The following is a 15,384-nucleotide window of genomic DNA, read 5'->3' as shown; positions in this document are numbered from 1 at the left end:
TTATGTCTGGTTCTCCTCATTGAGACACAAGGGAGCCTTTCAAGCTGTGGAGATGGTGCAGAGAAGAACAATCGGTCTGATCCTCAGCATCAGAAAACTAAGCTGAGGAAATGAGGGGAAAACTAGCCTTTTCAGCCTTGAAAGAAAGTGACATTGAGGAGCTGTATGATCTAATAAATGCCATCAAGAAGGTATATTCAGAACACTACTTTTAAGGTGATCAGTGACAGAAGGACAAGGGGCACAGGTTCAAACTAATGAAAGGTAAATTTATTACCTTTAGGAGGTTCTTTATTCAGCGATCAACATATGGAATGGATTTCCCAGTAGAATGGCAAAGGAGAGAAATCTGGAATTGTTTACAACTGGATGCTGTGAATGGGGGAGTGGTGTCGTACAACCTTTTCTCCTCTTTTCCCCACCCTGCATTGATCTTGTAACTAGAAGTATAGCAAAACGACAAGACTCTTCACAGAGCTAAACAACTTCAAACTGGCTGAATCATCATTTCAGCAATGTCACTTTTCTGTCAAAATGTAACCTTTTCTGTGTCGCATTGCAAAATAATCTGTCCACGTCAATTGTCCTGCAGTCTTTCATTGTTCTCCAAATTCAGTTTTCGATGTTCTGACCATGATATAATTATTTTTATTGTCCCATTACGTCTGTAGTTTACCTTCAATTCTTGTACCTCCTCAATGGGCCTTATTTTCTTCAGGAACTATTAGTTCTTAAACACCAAAATGACTCTTTCTTTCACCTCCCCAAGTACAGTCATAAGCGCAGGTGTTTTGGAGTTTGGCATGCCTGGCATTTTCAAGGTCAAGCTGAGCTCAGCCTGAGTAACGGAGCTGCATTGGCTTTCCAAGCTGTTCAACAGAAGTCATAAAATCCCTGTGGTGTGAAGGGTAGTAGAGGTGGAGAAAGCACAGTGACGCAGTGGTTAGCACCGCAGCCTCACAGCTCCAGCGACCCGGGTTCAATTCTGGGTACTGCCTGTGTGGAGTTTGCATGTTCTCCCTGTGACTGTGTGGGTTTTCTCCGGGTGCTCCGGTTTCCTCCCACAGCCAAAGACTTGCAGGTTTTTAGGTAAATTGGCCATTATAAATTGCCCCTAGTATAGGTGGTAGGGGAATATAGGGAAGGTGGGGATGTGGTAGGAATATGGGATTAGTGTAGGATTAGTATAAATGGGTGGTTGATGGTCGGCACAGACTCGGTGGGCCGAAGGGCCTGTTTCAGTGCTGTATCTCTAAATAAAAATAAATAAAAACAAAGGTTTTTCCGTCTTGGGAGAAATTTATTATAGTCGCAAAGGCTCATTGCATGGTGGAGGGCTGAGGTGTATGTAATTTGAGGCTTTAAAACTAAAATGCAGGCATTTAGTTTTAATCATCAACAGAGTGCCAAATTACAAAACTAATCAAATATCCCTGCTAGCTCCCTGGTGCTACCAATTTTCATGTTTGTCAGGGGTGGGCTACATTTCTTCCCTCCTTCCATCTCCACCCCCCCCCCCCCCCCCTCCCTCCTGCAAAAAGGCAGTTGGTCCCCTATTGGAGGTTTTCCCCTCCTCTCCAAGAAGCAGTTCTCCAATTATAAGCAAATTCTAAACTAGTTTCATTCATTTTGTCCCCTTAGTCTTCTAAGCACCTGGGGAAGAGTTGGGGAAAATAAGACTCTTCTCATTTTGCAATAAATCCTGGCTTTTGGAACTAAACTGAGAATATGGAGTGATCACAGCCCTATTAGCATTTGTCTGTTACTTTCCAGGTTTAATTCATCAACTAATTCCTTGTGTTGCTGTTCGGACACCACCCACAAACAATGAACTGTGCATTCTGATCTGTTGTGGGTGGATGTGTCTAATTGAGGACTGTAGGTAAGTTCTATGTTTAAAACTGGGATTTAGGCCTGTAAATATTGAAGCCTGTCTTTAGTTTTATTTTCCAGTCTCTTTGTATTCCCTGCATTTTACATGTTCTTGGTGTCCTCTTTTCTTCAATCATTTTTCCACTGCAGCCTTCCTCAATCCCTACTCAGAGCCATTGAAACATTTTGGATCTTTCCACACTATTGACATTTGCCAACTGATGTATTCAATTTGGCGAGAGAAATGGGGAAACTGTGTGATAGGCACATTCATGTATGGGGGCCCAACCTAAAAGGAGTAGGGCATGTAATGGAAGCCATGGTCCATCCTGCTGTGTACTATAAAATTGTGTGACGCTGTGAGTTGCTTTTGATGGTGCTTGTTGCCAAGCTGCTATAACAACTGGTCGTCATGGTAGTGTTGACCAGTCCACAGGATGTGTCGCCATTTCCCTCTTTCACCAGCTAGTGACTCCTAGGTGCAATAGTCAATGTTTAGGGCCTTCATGTCACACTTGCAAGCATCCTTGAAGCAGAGCTTTGGGCGCCCCACTGGTCGTCTGGCCCCGGCTACTTCACCATACAGAAAGTCCTTGGGTATGTGACCGTCTTCCATCCTGTGGACGTGTCTGATCCACCGAAGCTGCCTCTGTTTGATTAGTGCCAACACACTTTGGAGCTCTGCCTTTGAGAGGACTGCTGCATTTGTGATTTTGTCCTGCCAGGATATACCCATAATGCACCACAGACAGTGAAGATGGAAATTATTGAGCTGCTTTTCCTGGTAGCTGTAAGTCGCCCATGTTCCCCACTATTATTGATGACCCACTGCTCTTGGGGGCTGGTCGGTCTTTCCCAAAGTTTGAACATTCGAAGCTCTTTCAACCTCATGGCTATCTGGGCCTGGAAGCTGCTTCCTGATTGGTGCACTTGGATCAGTGAAGGAGCAGCATTTTTGCACTAATCAAGAAGCGGTTTTTGAGATTTGGAAGATGCAACCATGTGATGACGTCAATATTGTCCACGAACAGAAGGAAGGAACTGTGGGCCAGTTGAAGCTCGTGGGCTAAATGTTCCACACTGCCAACTTGCACTAAATTTCAAAAATGACTTGCCGATTTTTGAACTCCAACACAAGATATCATTATAAATTAAGTATTGGATTGTTAATTTTATCTGGTAACTTATGTTTCTTTCTCACAATAAACAATTTATAGCTTGGCCTGAAAGGCGGTGTCTGTTTATTTTTCTCTTCCTACCTATCCTGAGGTCAGAAGTATGCTGTGGCCATCCTGTACTATATCCAGTCTAACCCAGCAGCAAACAGGTAGATTATAGGCACTGAAACACAATGCATCTCATTCACTACCAAGATTAAGTTTCACTTCGTGATGTGGGCCTGCTTATGGGAAAAGTCCCTCTTCATTGAGCATAGGTAAAGAGTATTGAGAGATGGCCCAAATTGTAGCAAGGGGATAGTAGCGGGAGAGTTGTAGTTTTGGATCCTGGGCTGAGGGGAAATCTCATTCCCTTGCTTCAGACTCTATTCGATGCCCAGAGTTGAACTTCATACCCTGTATCCTCTCCTCCACTAAGTATTGTCTTCACTGCATTGTCTGCCTGTGGTTCTACCTTGCTTCCACTGTGATTGCAACCTATTATCCACACTTCTTTGCACCTATAGACATTCTCTCCAACCTGCAGTTTGTCCAAAACTCTGCCACCTGCATTCTGTCCAATATTAAGCACCACTTGTCCATTTATTGCTGATTTTACATTGGATTTTCCCCTCTTCCCCCACCTCCACCACCCTTGGGACTTTTCCATGTTAAAAGGTGCTATGTGAATTATTTATTTCCTTATACTATCCTCTCCACAGCAAGCATGCTTCACTGTAAAATGGGCCAGGGACAATCTATCCATGGCGATTTGATTGACGGATCCCAGATTACAGTACTCTGTTAGAGAGGTATCCAATTTACAGCAACTTGCAGCCCTAGCAATCCATCCATCAAAGCCAAGGCAACACCTATCTCTTGGTTGCAGATGTTTTCTTCCTATTTTTGAATTTTGTAGGCCTGGAGGCTTGGAAAGGGCTATGATAAAGACAAAATGCTGGAAATACTCAGCAGGTCTAACTGGCAGCATCTGTGGAGAAAGAAACCGTTAACATTTCAGGTTGATGACCTTTCAGCAGTTGTGATGAAAGGTCACTGACCTGAAATGTTAACTCCGTTTCTCTCTCCACAGATGCTGCCGGAACAGCTGAGTATTAACAGCATTTCATATTTCCAGCATCTGCAGTATTTTGCTCTTGGAAAGGGCTGTTCTTCGTACTGTTGCCTCATTGGATAAATCCAAACTGAGAACACCAAGATCTGTTATCGGTAATTTGAAATATCTGTACGGTATTGGGAATGTGGATTATATGTGGCCTCTGCAGCTCTATTGTATCCACCTTTACAACCCACAAAGACAAAATGCTTGGACCCCATGCTTTGTGAATTCCCTAGTTTTGAACCCATTTCGATACGAGTAGGTCTTGAGGTAGCGAGAGAGAGAGGGCATTGCTTTCAGAAGTAATTTTTGTATTCAGTCCATTCCGAATTAGCTGGAAGACAGACTTTGTGGCCTCATACATATCTACATTGCTCTCTATCAGGATTGCTACAGTATGGGACTTGTCACTTTGGGCAAACAAATGAGTATTTCTTATTTTTGGCAACATGCAGATTCAGGCGCTAATGCTGGCTCCATGCCCACTGTCCACGCTAAAGGGTAGCAGAAATGAAAAGCTGTAAATCGTGCGGCGAACTGAAAGGGAAAAGTAAAAAGCTACATGAAAAGTGTATCCTAATTAGTCAACCGTTACAAAATCAGACACAGCTAGAATCATTGCCAGATGGGTAGGGCCAGACCTCCCTTTACTCTGGTTGATGTTGCTACAGGTGTAACTTTGATGTGGAGGAAAAATGTACCACATTGAACAGAAGGCTAATTGTGTTAACATTTTAAAGGGTGTTGCTTGCTTTTATGTGGAGATGTATTCATTAATGTTGAATCTGGCTCTGTTTGCACTTCATGCAGACCATACCTCGCGTGGAACAAGCCCTGATAAAACTGAATCTAAGGTTGGTACGGAATTGGCAGATATGCAGGAACAGACATCAGTGAAAAACAGAATGGCATTATACCAGGCTTCTGCATCACAGAAGGAGACCAGCATCCAATCTCCTACAGTAAACACCTTTTGAATACATTTCCATCTGCAGCACAGTGATTGTAATGCATTATTAGAAATGTTATTGAGGGTAATCCTGTTTTCACCATAAAATAGGAACTTGCGAGAAGACGTTGCAGCTGAGCCCATCACGCCATTGCTGACAACCGTAGCCATACTGTGTAGCAGGAATAGCTGGATTAATAACTGGGCCTGTAAACCAGGCTAACTTAGATTTTAATTTATTTTTCTTTGTCTGCCTTGCTCTCGCTTACCCTTACACCTTCAGCTGTGAATGAACTGCACACTTGGTGTCTGTACAGTAACTTGAAAGGTGGGAACCCTGTTTGCTCCTGTTACCCCTCTCTCTGCAAACAAGAGGTACAATAGCTTTGTATCTCAGTCACAGGAGTACTGCTTGCCATGTGTCTATAAGATATCTCAATGTGCTATTAAACGTCCTCCAGCCATTTGTATGAGGATAGGTTGACACTAAATTATTCATTTGCATTTATATGGTGGCTTTTGATATCCTCCTAGATGTCAGTACTTTACAGCCAATCAATAACTTTAAAACTGTAGTCGCTATTGTTTTGCAGGCAAATGCGGCAGCCAATTTGCGCACAGCAAGATCCCACAAACGGCATTGAGCTGAATCACCAGTTAGTGTTTCTGATAGTGTTGGTTGAATGAATGTCGGCCAGGACACTAGGATAATTCCTTGGCTTTTCAAACTTTTCAAATCGTACCATGGAATCTTTCACATCCACCTGAGTAGATAAATGGGACCTTGGTTTAAAGTTTCATCCCAAAGTTGGCACCTCTGACAAATGCATCACTCCCTCTGTGCTTCACAGGGATGTTTGCCAGGTGTGTGGCTTGAACCCATAAACTTCTGACTCAAGTGAGAGTTCTACCAACTGAGCCAAGCTGACGCTACTGGTTAATGTGGCACTGCTCCCAGTGAGACACGAACTGGGACAAAAAGTTAGTTCCTTAGGCAGATTTTTTTTCCCCCTGGAAAACCAACTGGCGCAAACCTTTCCAACTGTGCATTGGCTACAATGTCTGGCTCCTTGGACTTGAAACCAGTGATTTCTGGATACATACAGCATCATTGTCCAGATATATTTGCGCAATTTGCTATACACTCTTGTCTTGCAGCAGCACTCTTGTCTCCCCAACCCTTTCTTGTGGACCAGTATTTATTTTTGCCTTGCCTTCCATCTTTATTGCAATTAAAGCACTTTGTGTCTGGACTCCTCCCTGGTAGACTTGCTGGATTATCTCTCCCTTTTGCTGCAGCCATTTACCAGCTACCCCTTGCTAGATATTCCTTTTTATATTCACTCGGCAGAACCTTCAATCATTGGATATTTTCTAAGAGCTGGTCTCTCGATGTCCGATTGCTCAACTGGAGGAGCTGCATATTTGCCCCTTCTAAGCAGTGTGTTCTGTATTATTAATGCCCATTATTTGTATGTATTATTACACTTTCTTTCCTTAATGTTTTGCATTTATGACATTAAGATTTTGGAGAGTAGTTAAAATAATTTCATCACCCCCCTGTTGCAATTGATTATATACTCTTCCCACTCTTCTCCCCGCAACCGCGCCCCCCCCCCCAACCATGCAGCTGCTGCTATCTTTTTCTTCATTCCCCTTTTGCAAGAATCTTGTATTCTCTTCCAACAGCCTCACAATTTCACTAATCTGCTTCTAACTGATTTATGTACTTCACGCCACTTTTGGAGTCCCGAGTCATTTCAGGATTGCTCTTTCCTGTCTTTAAACATATATAATAATAAAAACAAGAAATGCTGGAACCACTTCCGAAGAAGGGTCACTGACCCGAAACGTTAACTCTGCTTCTCTTTCCACAGATGCTGCCAGACCTGCTGAGTGATTCCAGCATTTCTTGTTTTTATTTCACTTTTCCAGCATCCGCAGTATTTTGCTTTTAAACATATATATCCTGGCATCTCTTCCTACTAGTGTGCTGCTTTTATTGCTTTTTGGCTATAAATTAATCTGGATTACAATTTTTAAAAACTTCCTTGAACCAGAGTTTGATTTTTTTTTTAATTCTATGTCTTGCCACCAAATGTGACGATGTGCATCTCTCCACTCACTGCTACCAATGTAGTCATTTTTAATGAACTATTCCCCTAGCCTTACTAACTTTGGAGTCACCCACAAACCAGAAGATGCAACTCTGGTTTCTGACCCTCAAGAGACAGGTACCCTTTAGAACTCTCTCAATCTAGGATTACTTGTGTCTATTACAATTTGTTTCTAAGCTATCAACACTCAAACTGGGCTAATGTTCCAAATTAATGAACTAGATTCATTTATACAGAAATTAAACAATGAAACACAAACAGAAGAACATCAGTTTATTCAAGATGACAACAGTAAAACCTGATTTTTTTTTCAAACTGCTGTCTATTCTTTACAGCAGTGAATATAGTGAGACTTTACTAACAATCCCAAAATCCATTCCCTTGCTTTTTGTTCCATCTCACCCTGGTTCCCACACTTTCATGCTTCAGTCTTTTTCTCCCAGTCACAGGCTTAGATAATCCATTAGCTTTGAGCTGACCAGAGTGCATATTAATGGGTTAATGCTTTCTCTGAGAGTCCCATTTCAGGTTGAATGTTCCATAGGTGGGTGGTGCTCACATCATCATAACAATATCTTCCTGGCTTAGTTAATATGTTAATACTATGGTGGTGACCAAAGCCATCTCCTGGAAATCAGACGTACTGGAGCCCGTGGCCATCTTAATCCTTAAAGAAACACCAAACTTGCATTTATATAACTTATCTTATCACATCTTTAGGGCATTCCAAAGTGCTTTACGATCAACAAATTTTGTTTTGATATGTCATCTGTATTATGTAGATAAATGCAGCAGCCAGTTTGTGCACAGTGCGGTCCCACAAATTCCATAAAACTGAGTGGATAGTCTGTTGAGGGATGAATGTTTGGCCAGGATACCAGGAGAGCTCCCTCCTCTTCATTTGAGCGAGTGCAATGGGATCTTTACATCCACTTGAGTAGGCAGGTGGAGTCTTCAGTTTAATGTTTCATACAAAAAAAAGGATTCACTTTTGACTTTATATACATTTGTACGTGCATTTATACAGAAACTAATTTTTTGTTTCATTTATACTATGATACCATTAGAATTTTGCACCAGTTTTATTTTTAAAGTCTGTATTTATCAAAGCTGAGTTGTGTCAGCCATGACTCGACGAATAGTGAATAGTACTGTTGCCTCTGAGTCAGAAGGTTGTGTATTCAAGACCCACCACGGAGACTTGAGCACATAATGCAGGTTGACACACTAGTTCACTACTGAGGGAATGCTGCATTGTTGGAGGTGCCATCTTTCTGGTGAGACGTTAAACCAAGGCCCTGTCTATTTGTTTAGATGGAAATAAAAGATCCCACTAAACAAGAGGAGCAGGGGAGTTCTCCTGGTGTCCTGGCCGATATTTATCCCTCAACCAACATCACTAAAACCATCGTATTGCTTTTGTGGAAGCTTGTGTGCGCAAATTGACTGCCGCATTTCGCTACACTACAACAGTGTCTTTTAAAAAAAGTACTTCATTGGCTGTGAAACGCTTTGGGACATCCTGAATGGTGCTATATAAATGCAAGTCTGTCTTAAATTTCTCTAGTTTTCATGTCTCTGTCTTTTAGATTGTTTTTTGAAATGTAAACAAAGTGGGATTGCTGTTTGTAGCTAACTGTTGCCTTGAAAAATGCTTAGATTTTGGAAGAGCACATGCTGCCTGGAGAAGTGATCAACACTGAAGAGCTGGAGGAAAGCAGAGAAGTACCAAATCCTAAGAAGCTGCCACAGGTAAAAGACCACCCTTGTCCTTAATCAATTATTAGGTTTATTTCTTCACTGCCTACCTTTTTGTTTGTGGGAGGGGTGAGGGATGGAATGGAAGATTAGCTAGAATGAAGCTTTTTTTTAAGATACTGATGTTAGTGAGTATTCTGAGCATTCTTCACAATTTTTCTCTTTCGAAGGCCCTGACTCCCAGCAGGAGTCAGCAGTAGTCCAGCCCAACAGTCCTCCATTTCCTCAACCAAGTGGACATTCTGTGTTGCACCTTGACCGATTTGTCTGTATGTAGTCTGACCATAGGAGGAGATATTGTAGCCAAGCCCAATTCTGCTGTCCCCCTGATATCCACACGCTGGATAGTGATTAGGAATGACTTTTCTTCTCTCTCTGGGGAAAAAGGGAGGGGAGGGGGTGGGAAAGAACAAAAAGGAAGGTCTGTTTTAGTGTGGAAGGCAAGAGAGTAAATGACAAAAAGAGAGAACATTGTATTTGTTATTCATTGTATCACTTTACATGTATGTAAAATATGAAAAGCGAATAGCAAAAAATCTCTCTCCTTATATATGTTTAACTTCTTTCCTTTCCTCCTCCTCTTCAAATAAAAATAACATTGATGAATCAAAATAGCATTGAAAGACACCAGGAAGTAAGATTGGATTTAATCTCTGGAGCAGATAGCCTTTATCAAACCATTTGCTAGCTTCTGATCTGAGCTCTGCGTTGGGTTGCAGCTTTGTAACTGACTGCCGGTGTCTATTCTGTTTGCAGTTTTATCATTTCTTGCATGTCCCTTCAATACATAATGTTAACAACATACTTCATATATTGGGATTTCACCTGTTTATGTTGCTTCCATGGGAGTATTTTTGAACCCTGAATAATTACTAGGGTTGCAGCTTTTATTTCTATTTCAGTTTCTTCTGTTATTTAAAGTGGCTGGTAATTCAAACACCATGCAAAACAATGCAGCCCCTGTTTAAACGAGGCTATTGTGACATTCTCTCCTTTTGTCTTAATGTTTATCATGCTTGCTTTATCTGTTGTAGTCTGACATAAGCATTAGTGACCTTGAAATAAATGCAGGCAATGAGACTGAACAAAAAGAGAATGTGCCACCGGTACCTTTGACCAGCACTTCCCCCCATGCAGAACTGCAGAAGGTATGTGAGCATACTTTAGTTGGAATGCTTGTGTTGATCACAGGTGTGATATAAATAAATGTTTAGGTCCATTTTTATTTTACTGGAGAACTGTTGACTTCCTAATTCCAAGAATCCACCAGTTCGGCTTTGGTTTAGTGTCCTGAGTGTGACTGGAGAGTGACGTCTCCTTTGGGGAACATGCATTTCTGAAATAAAACACCCACTTCTGATACCATGCACTAACACTGTGATTGAGAACATGCCGGTGTGAGGGAGTAATCAAACGCTCTGAATTGAATTATTACATTTGGAAGTGTTATGGTCGCGGATTGTTTCACTTTTTTGGGGAAAAAATGCATTGTCTATCTGCTACTTTAATAAATAACCACCCTATTCTGGTCAGTCCAGGTTCTGCAGTGTCAACGTCAGGTGGTAGTTTTATCACTTTCAAACTATATTTTTGAGTTGGGATATTCACTCTGTTGCACGTGTCTTGGGTCAGTTGGTAGCACTTTTATTTTTAAAAATTAATTATCTGGTCATTAACTGCAAATTGGCTGTTGCGTTTCCTACAATAGTGACATTGCAAAAGTACTTGATTGGCTGTCAAGCGCTTTGGGACACCCTGAGGCCATAAAAGGTGCTACATCAATGCAAGTCTTTTTTTTTTGACAACTTTGCAAGTGTCTTGTGGGAAGAGGAGAAAGGACTCTAGACAATGTGACTTGTCCGTCCATAATCAAGTATAATTTGTCCATGTCTTTCTGTGCTCGCACTAACAACCAGTTTCAGATTTGTGATCCATCTGTTTATGTGGTTGCTTCCCGCTCTCTTGATTCCATCAACATGCCAAACAAACCCCATCAAGGAGCTCAATCACTATAGTTTGCCTGGGCTCTGAGACCCAGAGCCCAAACACATGGGACTACCCCTACCCACATTTATTTGAAAGCTGCCCGCTCTAGGTCAGTGGCAAATTTGTGTATCTGCAACATAGGTTTTTAAACTGGGGTCCCTGGATCCCTAGGGGTTTTGTGAAGGGATCCCTGAGACTGCGGGGCAACTTTCCCTGACTCATTAACATTTTATTTCAGTTATGATATGTTAACTTTTTTTAAAATCCCCAATAACACTATTTTCCTTTTTGGATAGGCTACCCTTTAATTTGAAAGTTGGGACCAGGTCACCGGGGAGGTCAGTAGTTACAGGGTGTGCCTTAGAAACATAGGACCAGGTGGAGGCCATTCAGCCCCTTGAGCCTGTTCCACCATTCAATCAGAACATGGCTGATCAGCGTCTCCATTCCATCTTGTTCAGAAAAGTTTGGAAACTAATTAATCTACTGTCACAAAATTAAAAATAGCAAATGCAGGAAATGCAAGTCTGGCAGCATCTGTGGAGAGAGCAACAGTTACCGTTTCAGGTCTTTGACCATTAATCAGAATTGAAAAGTTAACTCTGTTTCTCTCTCCACAGATGTTGCATGACCTGCTGAGTATTTCCAGCATTTTCTGTTTTTGAGTTTTTTAATTTCGGATTCCAGCATCTGCAGTATTTTGCTTTTGTTTTTTAGTCTGCTGTGATATTGACTTAATACAGGTTAGCTGGTTTACTTTATGGAGTGTAACCAATGGAGGAAGGATTGAGCATCTGTGGTTGGCTACACTCCAGTGTAAAAATGTCTTTTGAGCAGTTATTGCCCAATACATCTCGGTACACATGTTTGCACCAAATCCAACACAATGGCTGTTGAGTCCCAGTGCATCATTCTTGCCAAAGTCGCATCAGTTTTGCAACAGGATCCCTCCATAAATGGTTTGATCGCGTTGTAGTTAAGACTTTAAATGGTTCCTTCCCTGGCATGCTAATTACACACAGCTGAGAGGCGATCTGTGCAGTCAGATCATCATTGACGGAACCAGATAATCTTTGTGCTTTTGTTTAAAAGAATAATCAAGAATCAAGTCATTACATGATTCAGCCGCTGTTTGCTATTGTACACGACTGTGTATTTCAAAGAACCCAGTTTAACCGAACCACATCAAGACCTTCCAATTCCCCAGGAGCTTCAGAAATGCAATCTGGTGGGATTAGTTAGTTTAATGTAAAGACTGTGTTTTGTTGGGTCTCTATTTTTGTAAAACTGTTACTCCAAGCATCTGTTGTGGAGTTGGGAGTTGTACTTTGAATCTCCCTGTATTGTGGTAAGAATCACTGTAACCTGGCAGCTTCAGATCTCTCACTAATAGCCCCAGATCTCTGCAGTGCCAGACTTGAACAGCTTCATTCATAACTCATCTTAGTTTAAAAATGGAACCTGTTTTAATGTATCACACTTTGGAAAATAACCACAGCTCCACAATATTTTTAAATAGGTTTCTAGTCTTGTGCCAATCTCTTAGAATGCAACTCACTTTTTAAATATTTTCTGAATAGTCACATGACAGTCATCAGGTGGGGATTAAATTGAATGAAAGAATTGGGGAGGGGATGGATATTGATCCACCAAGGCATGGGTCGCTAGAGGCCATTGCTCTGATTGGAAAACTCCCAAAGTATCAGATTTATGATCCATTTTAGGTATTTATAAATGGAGGTGTGGCCTTTTCCCTATCCTGTCATCAGTTGAGGACAGATGTTAGTGACGAGTGTTGGAGTTCAAACCTCACCAGACCAGCCAATAAACTCTTACACAAAAAACATCTTTAATGCTGTTTCATTATCAATATTTTCATGACCGTGTTGGATAATGCAGCTTGAAGACTGCAATTGTTCTTTTATTTTTTTCAGGTGTCTGTGGTTGAGCCCACTCCAAACTCTTGGAAAAGTTCTACTTCTGAAAGACAAGTAGATGGTCAAGGTGAGCCTATCTATTCTAAATGTACATCACAAGAATTTCCTCCTTTTCCCCCTCTCAGCCTTGAGGGCAAGCACCAGAGTCACCCTAACACCAGTCACTTGCAGGTGGATGAAAGGGCTCATGTGACTCTCAATTTTGCCTTCCCTTCTCAGTGGGGAAAGTGCCTGGTATCTATTTTGACATTTCCAAAGCAGTATTATTGAAGATGAATGTTTTGTGTAGAGATGTGCAGGTATAAATCCACTTCCAGCCAGTGGGTGGCACAGTAGAGGTTTCAATGCCATGTTTGCACTTCAAATAGAAAATCAAACCAGCATTAATCCTCTTACTATCTGCACTAACAACTGAAAACACTGATCTGGAATAGGAGCCTGTAGATTGTTTTGGGCTTAATTCATGCTTTTAATCTTTTAAAATGAACAGTTAATGTGGAAAATGAAGAAGAGACACCAAAGCTTTCAGCTCAGGATATAAAGAAACAAAGATCAAGCACAGAAATACAAAGTAGTCCAGCAAAATCTGTTAAGGTAAGTATCACTCTCCCATCTGGTCAGTCATTGACTTTGGTAATTCATGTACATGATCAACTTTACAAAGCTGGGGATTGGCAGAAATGAAGGTGCATTTTCCTTTTTGATGTTTTTGATCATTTTCTTCAGTTATCCTTTCCTGAAGGTACTGAGCCAGACTGTTATAACTTTCTGGGCACTAGCAGCGCTCCATAGCTCACTCTCAAGTGGCCATTCTACATGTGTGAGCCTATATGAGTCGCAACCAAGGGCAGCAGTGGGTGAGGGGGAAAAGAGAACAATCCCAACTGAGCCCAGTCCTGACTTCAGGCGTTGATTGACATGCCCTCTTTCAAAGATGCGTTGGTGGTTATGATCAAGAATGAGAACCTTGTCTCTAATTACCCTTTTGTCTCTCCACCCTACCCCTCCAAAGTTCAGAGGTGCTGAAATCATTTGTAGCACCCGGGATCAGCTAGTTTTGCATCAACCTGGGATCATCCTAGTCTGTGTCATCACTTTTATGTGGCCCCTGTTTGAGTTTGGATTCAAGGTGTCTGAGAAAGCTCCCAGCATTTACACTAAATCTCTTATCTCAGTGCCAGACCTGCAAACAATGTTTTGAGTCTCCCAAGTCTATCACCAGGATAAGGGAGCTGCATTAAACTATGAAGAAGGCCTGAGTGCTGGACACTGCTCTCCCACAATCTAGACAGACAGCCCCAGCATGAAAGCAGCTTGTATCTACATTGCCAGCCACCTGCTGTGTGGAGCCTTTCTCAGGCAGCGGGTGCTATGGTTACAAGATATGATGAGCTCATTGTTGCATCTGTGGCTCCAGCTGATCTGCAAGGAAGTGGAATTAGTTGTGTCTTAGAGAAGGTCCAAACAGATATTGAGTATCCTTTAGAGGATCGAGTCACATCAGTTACTCAAAGTAAGCTACTTTCTTAAAGGGGAAATTCAGTACCAGAATATACAGAGCTCTCATGTTTTGTGTTTAAAAAAAAAAATCTGTATATTTTCAGTTTTTTAAACCCAGTAGTTGAAATGTACAGAATCATTTTTTGAAGAAATCAAACTTGAAAATTTAGCTTTCAATAATCAGGAGCAAGGAGTGTTTAAAGAATTATTTAATCCCTGGAACAATAGTCTGCTTCAGTGTGATTAAATATGGTAGTATAACCTTTGTGTGACATCGTGTTGCTGTTTTAGTATATTGCTGTTTAATCCTATTTCTTTGCCTATTTTTCAGCTTCTACTTCCTGTTCCTGAAGTATCCCTTTTCTCTCTCTGCATTCCTCTGTCTCCGATATGAGGTTCTGTTTGCTCTTTTAAAAAAAAAGTCTCCTTACACTTTTACTTTAACAAAAAACTTGATCTAAACCAATGTTGTGTGAACATGATTCACTCTTAATACTGCTCAGATTAGTTACGTATTTTAACTAAAACCCTGTGTTTTTGATTGCGCTCAATGAGTCTGTGTGTTGCTATTGGGAAGGGAGAGGAGGATTGTACTGTCTTGGTTTGTACAAGGTTTGCATTTGTATGATGAAGTTAAAGTGCCAAGGGGTGCAAAACAATTGTGTACAATACTGTTCACTGGCATGTGGGCAACTCAGTGCCCGGTGTCTGCCAATGCTGCTCTTCAAGAGTTGGAGATCTTGCAAGAGCTACATTTTTCAGTTTCCTACTGATTTTTGTCCCCATTTCCACCACCTCCCTTTATTTTCTGCATCCCCCTCCAGATGACCAGTTGAGGTCATAAATTGTAATATAAGATTGATATTTTTCAGGATGACAGATTTAAAACATTAATATTGTACATTTTGGTTGAAGCCCTACATTAGACTTTGAAGGGGCATCACAGATCCTAATTATTCACTTGCTACCAATGCCCTATTTAAAAAAA

The 15,384-nt window shown here is 41.3% G+C and overlaps 2 protein-coding genes across 6 annotated transcripts in view; one reads left to right on the top strand and one right to left on the bottom strand.

The window, feature by feature from the left end:
• LOC137358613 (LIM domain and actin-binding protein 1-like) overlaps nucleotides 1-15,384 on the top strand; it is a 147,634-nt gene that overhangs the window by 127,878 nt on the left and 4,372 nt on the right. For 4 of the 5 annotated variants that reach the window (XM_068024682.1, XM_068024681.1, XM_068024679.1 and 1 more), the window contains exons 6-10: nucleotides 4,960-5,111; nucleotides 8,875-8,967; nucleotides 10,008-10,121; nucleotides 12,894-12,963; nucleotides 13,387-13,490. In XM_068024682.1, the coding sequence (XP_067880783.1) occupies nucleotides 4,960-5,111; nucleotides 8,875-8,967; nucleotides 10,008-10,121; nucleotides 12,894-12,963; nucleotides 13,387-13,490 (533 nt within the window). The remainder of the gene's footprint in view (nucleotides 1-4,959; nucleotides 5,112-8,874; nucleotides 8,968-10,007; nucleotides 10,122-12,893; nucleotides 12,964-13,386; nucleotides 13,491-15,384) is intronic. The other variant, XM_068024683.1, reaches the window with a different exon arrangement.
• The window catches only part of LOC137358615 (STE20/SPS1-related proline-alanine-rich protein kinase-like), a 103,907-nt gene continuing 96,119 nt past the window's right edge, over nucleotides 7,597-15,384 (bottom strand). Inside the window, exon 17 of the mRNA XM_068024687.1 lies at nucleotides 7,597-9,348. Within this exon, the coding sequence (XP_067880788.1) occupies nucleotides 9,325-9,348 (24 nt within the window). The 3' untranslated portion in view covers nucleotides 7,597-9,324. The remainder of the gene's footprint in view (nucleotides 9,349-15,384) is intronic.

The sequence above is a fragment of the Heterodontus francisci genome, chromosome X (assembly GCF_036365525.1).
Source record: "Heterodontus francisci isolate sHetFra1 chromosome X, sHetFra1.hap1, whole genome shotgun sequence".
Lineage (NCBI taxonomy): Eukaryota > Metazoa > Chordata > Chondrichthyes > Heterodontiformes > Heterodontidae > Heterodontus > Heterodontus francisci.
Note: the sequence above shows the minus strand (reverse complement) of the source record. Positions and strands in the feature narration are given on the sequence as shown.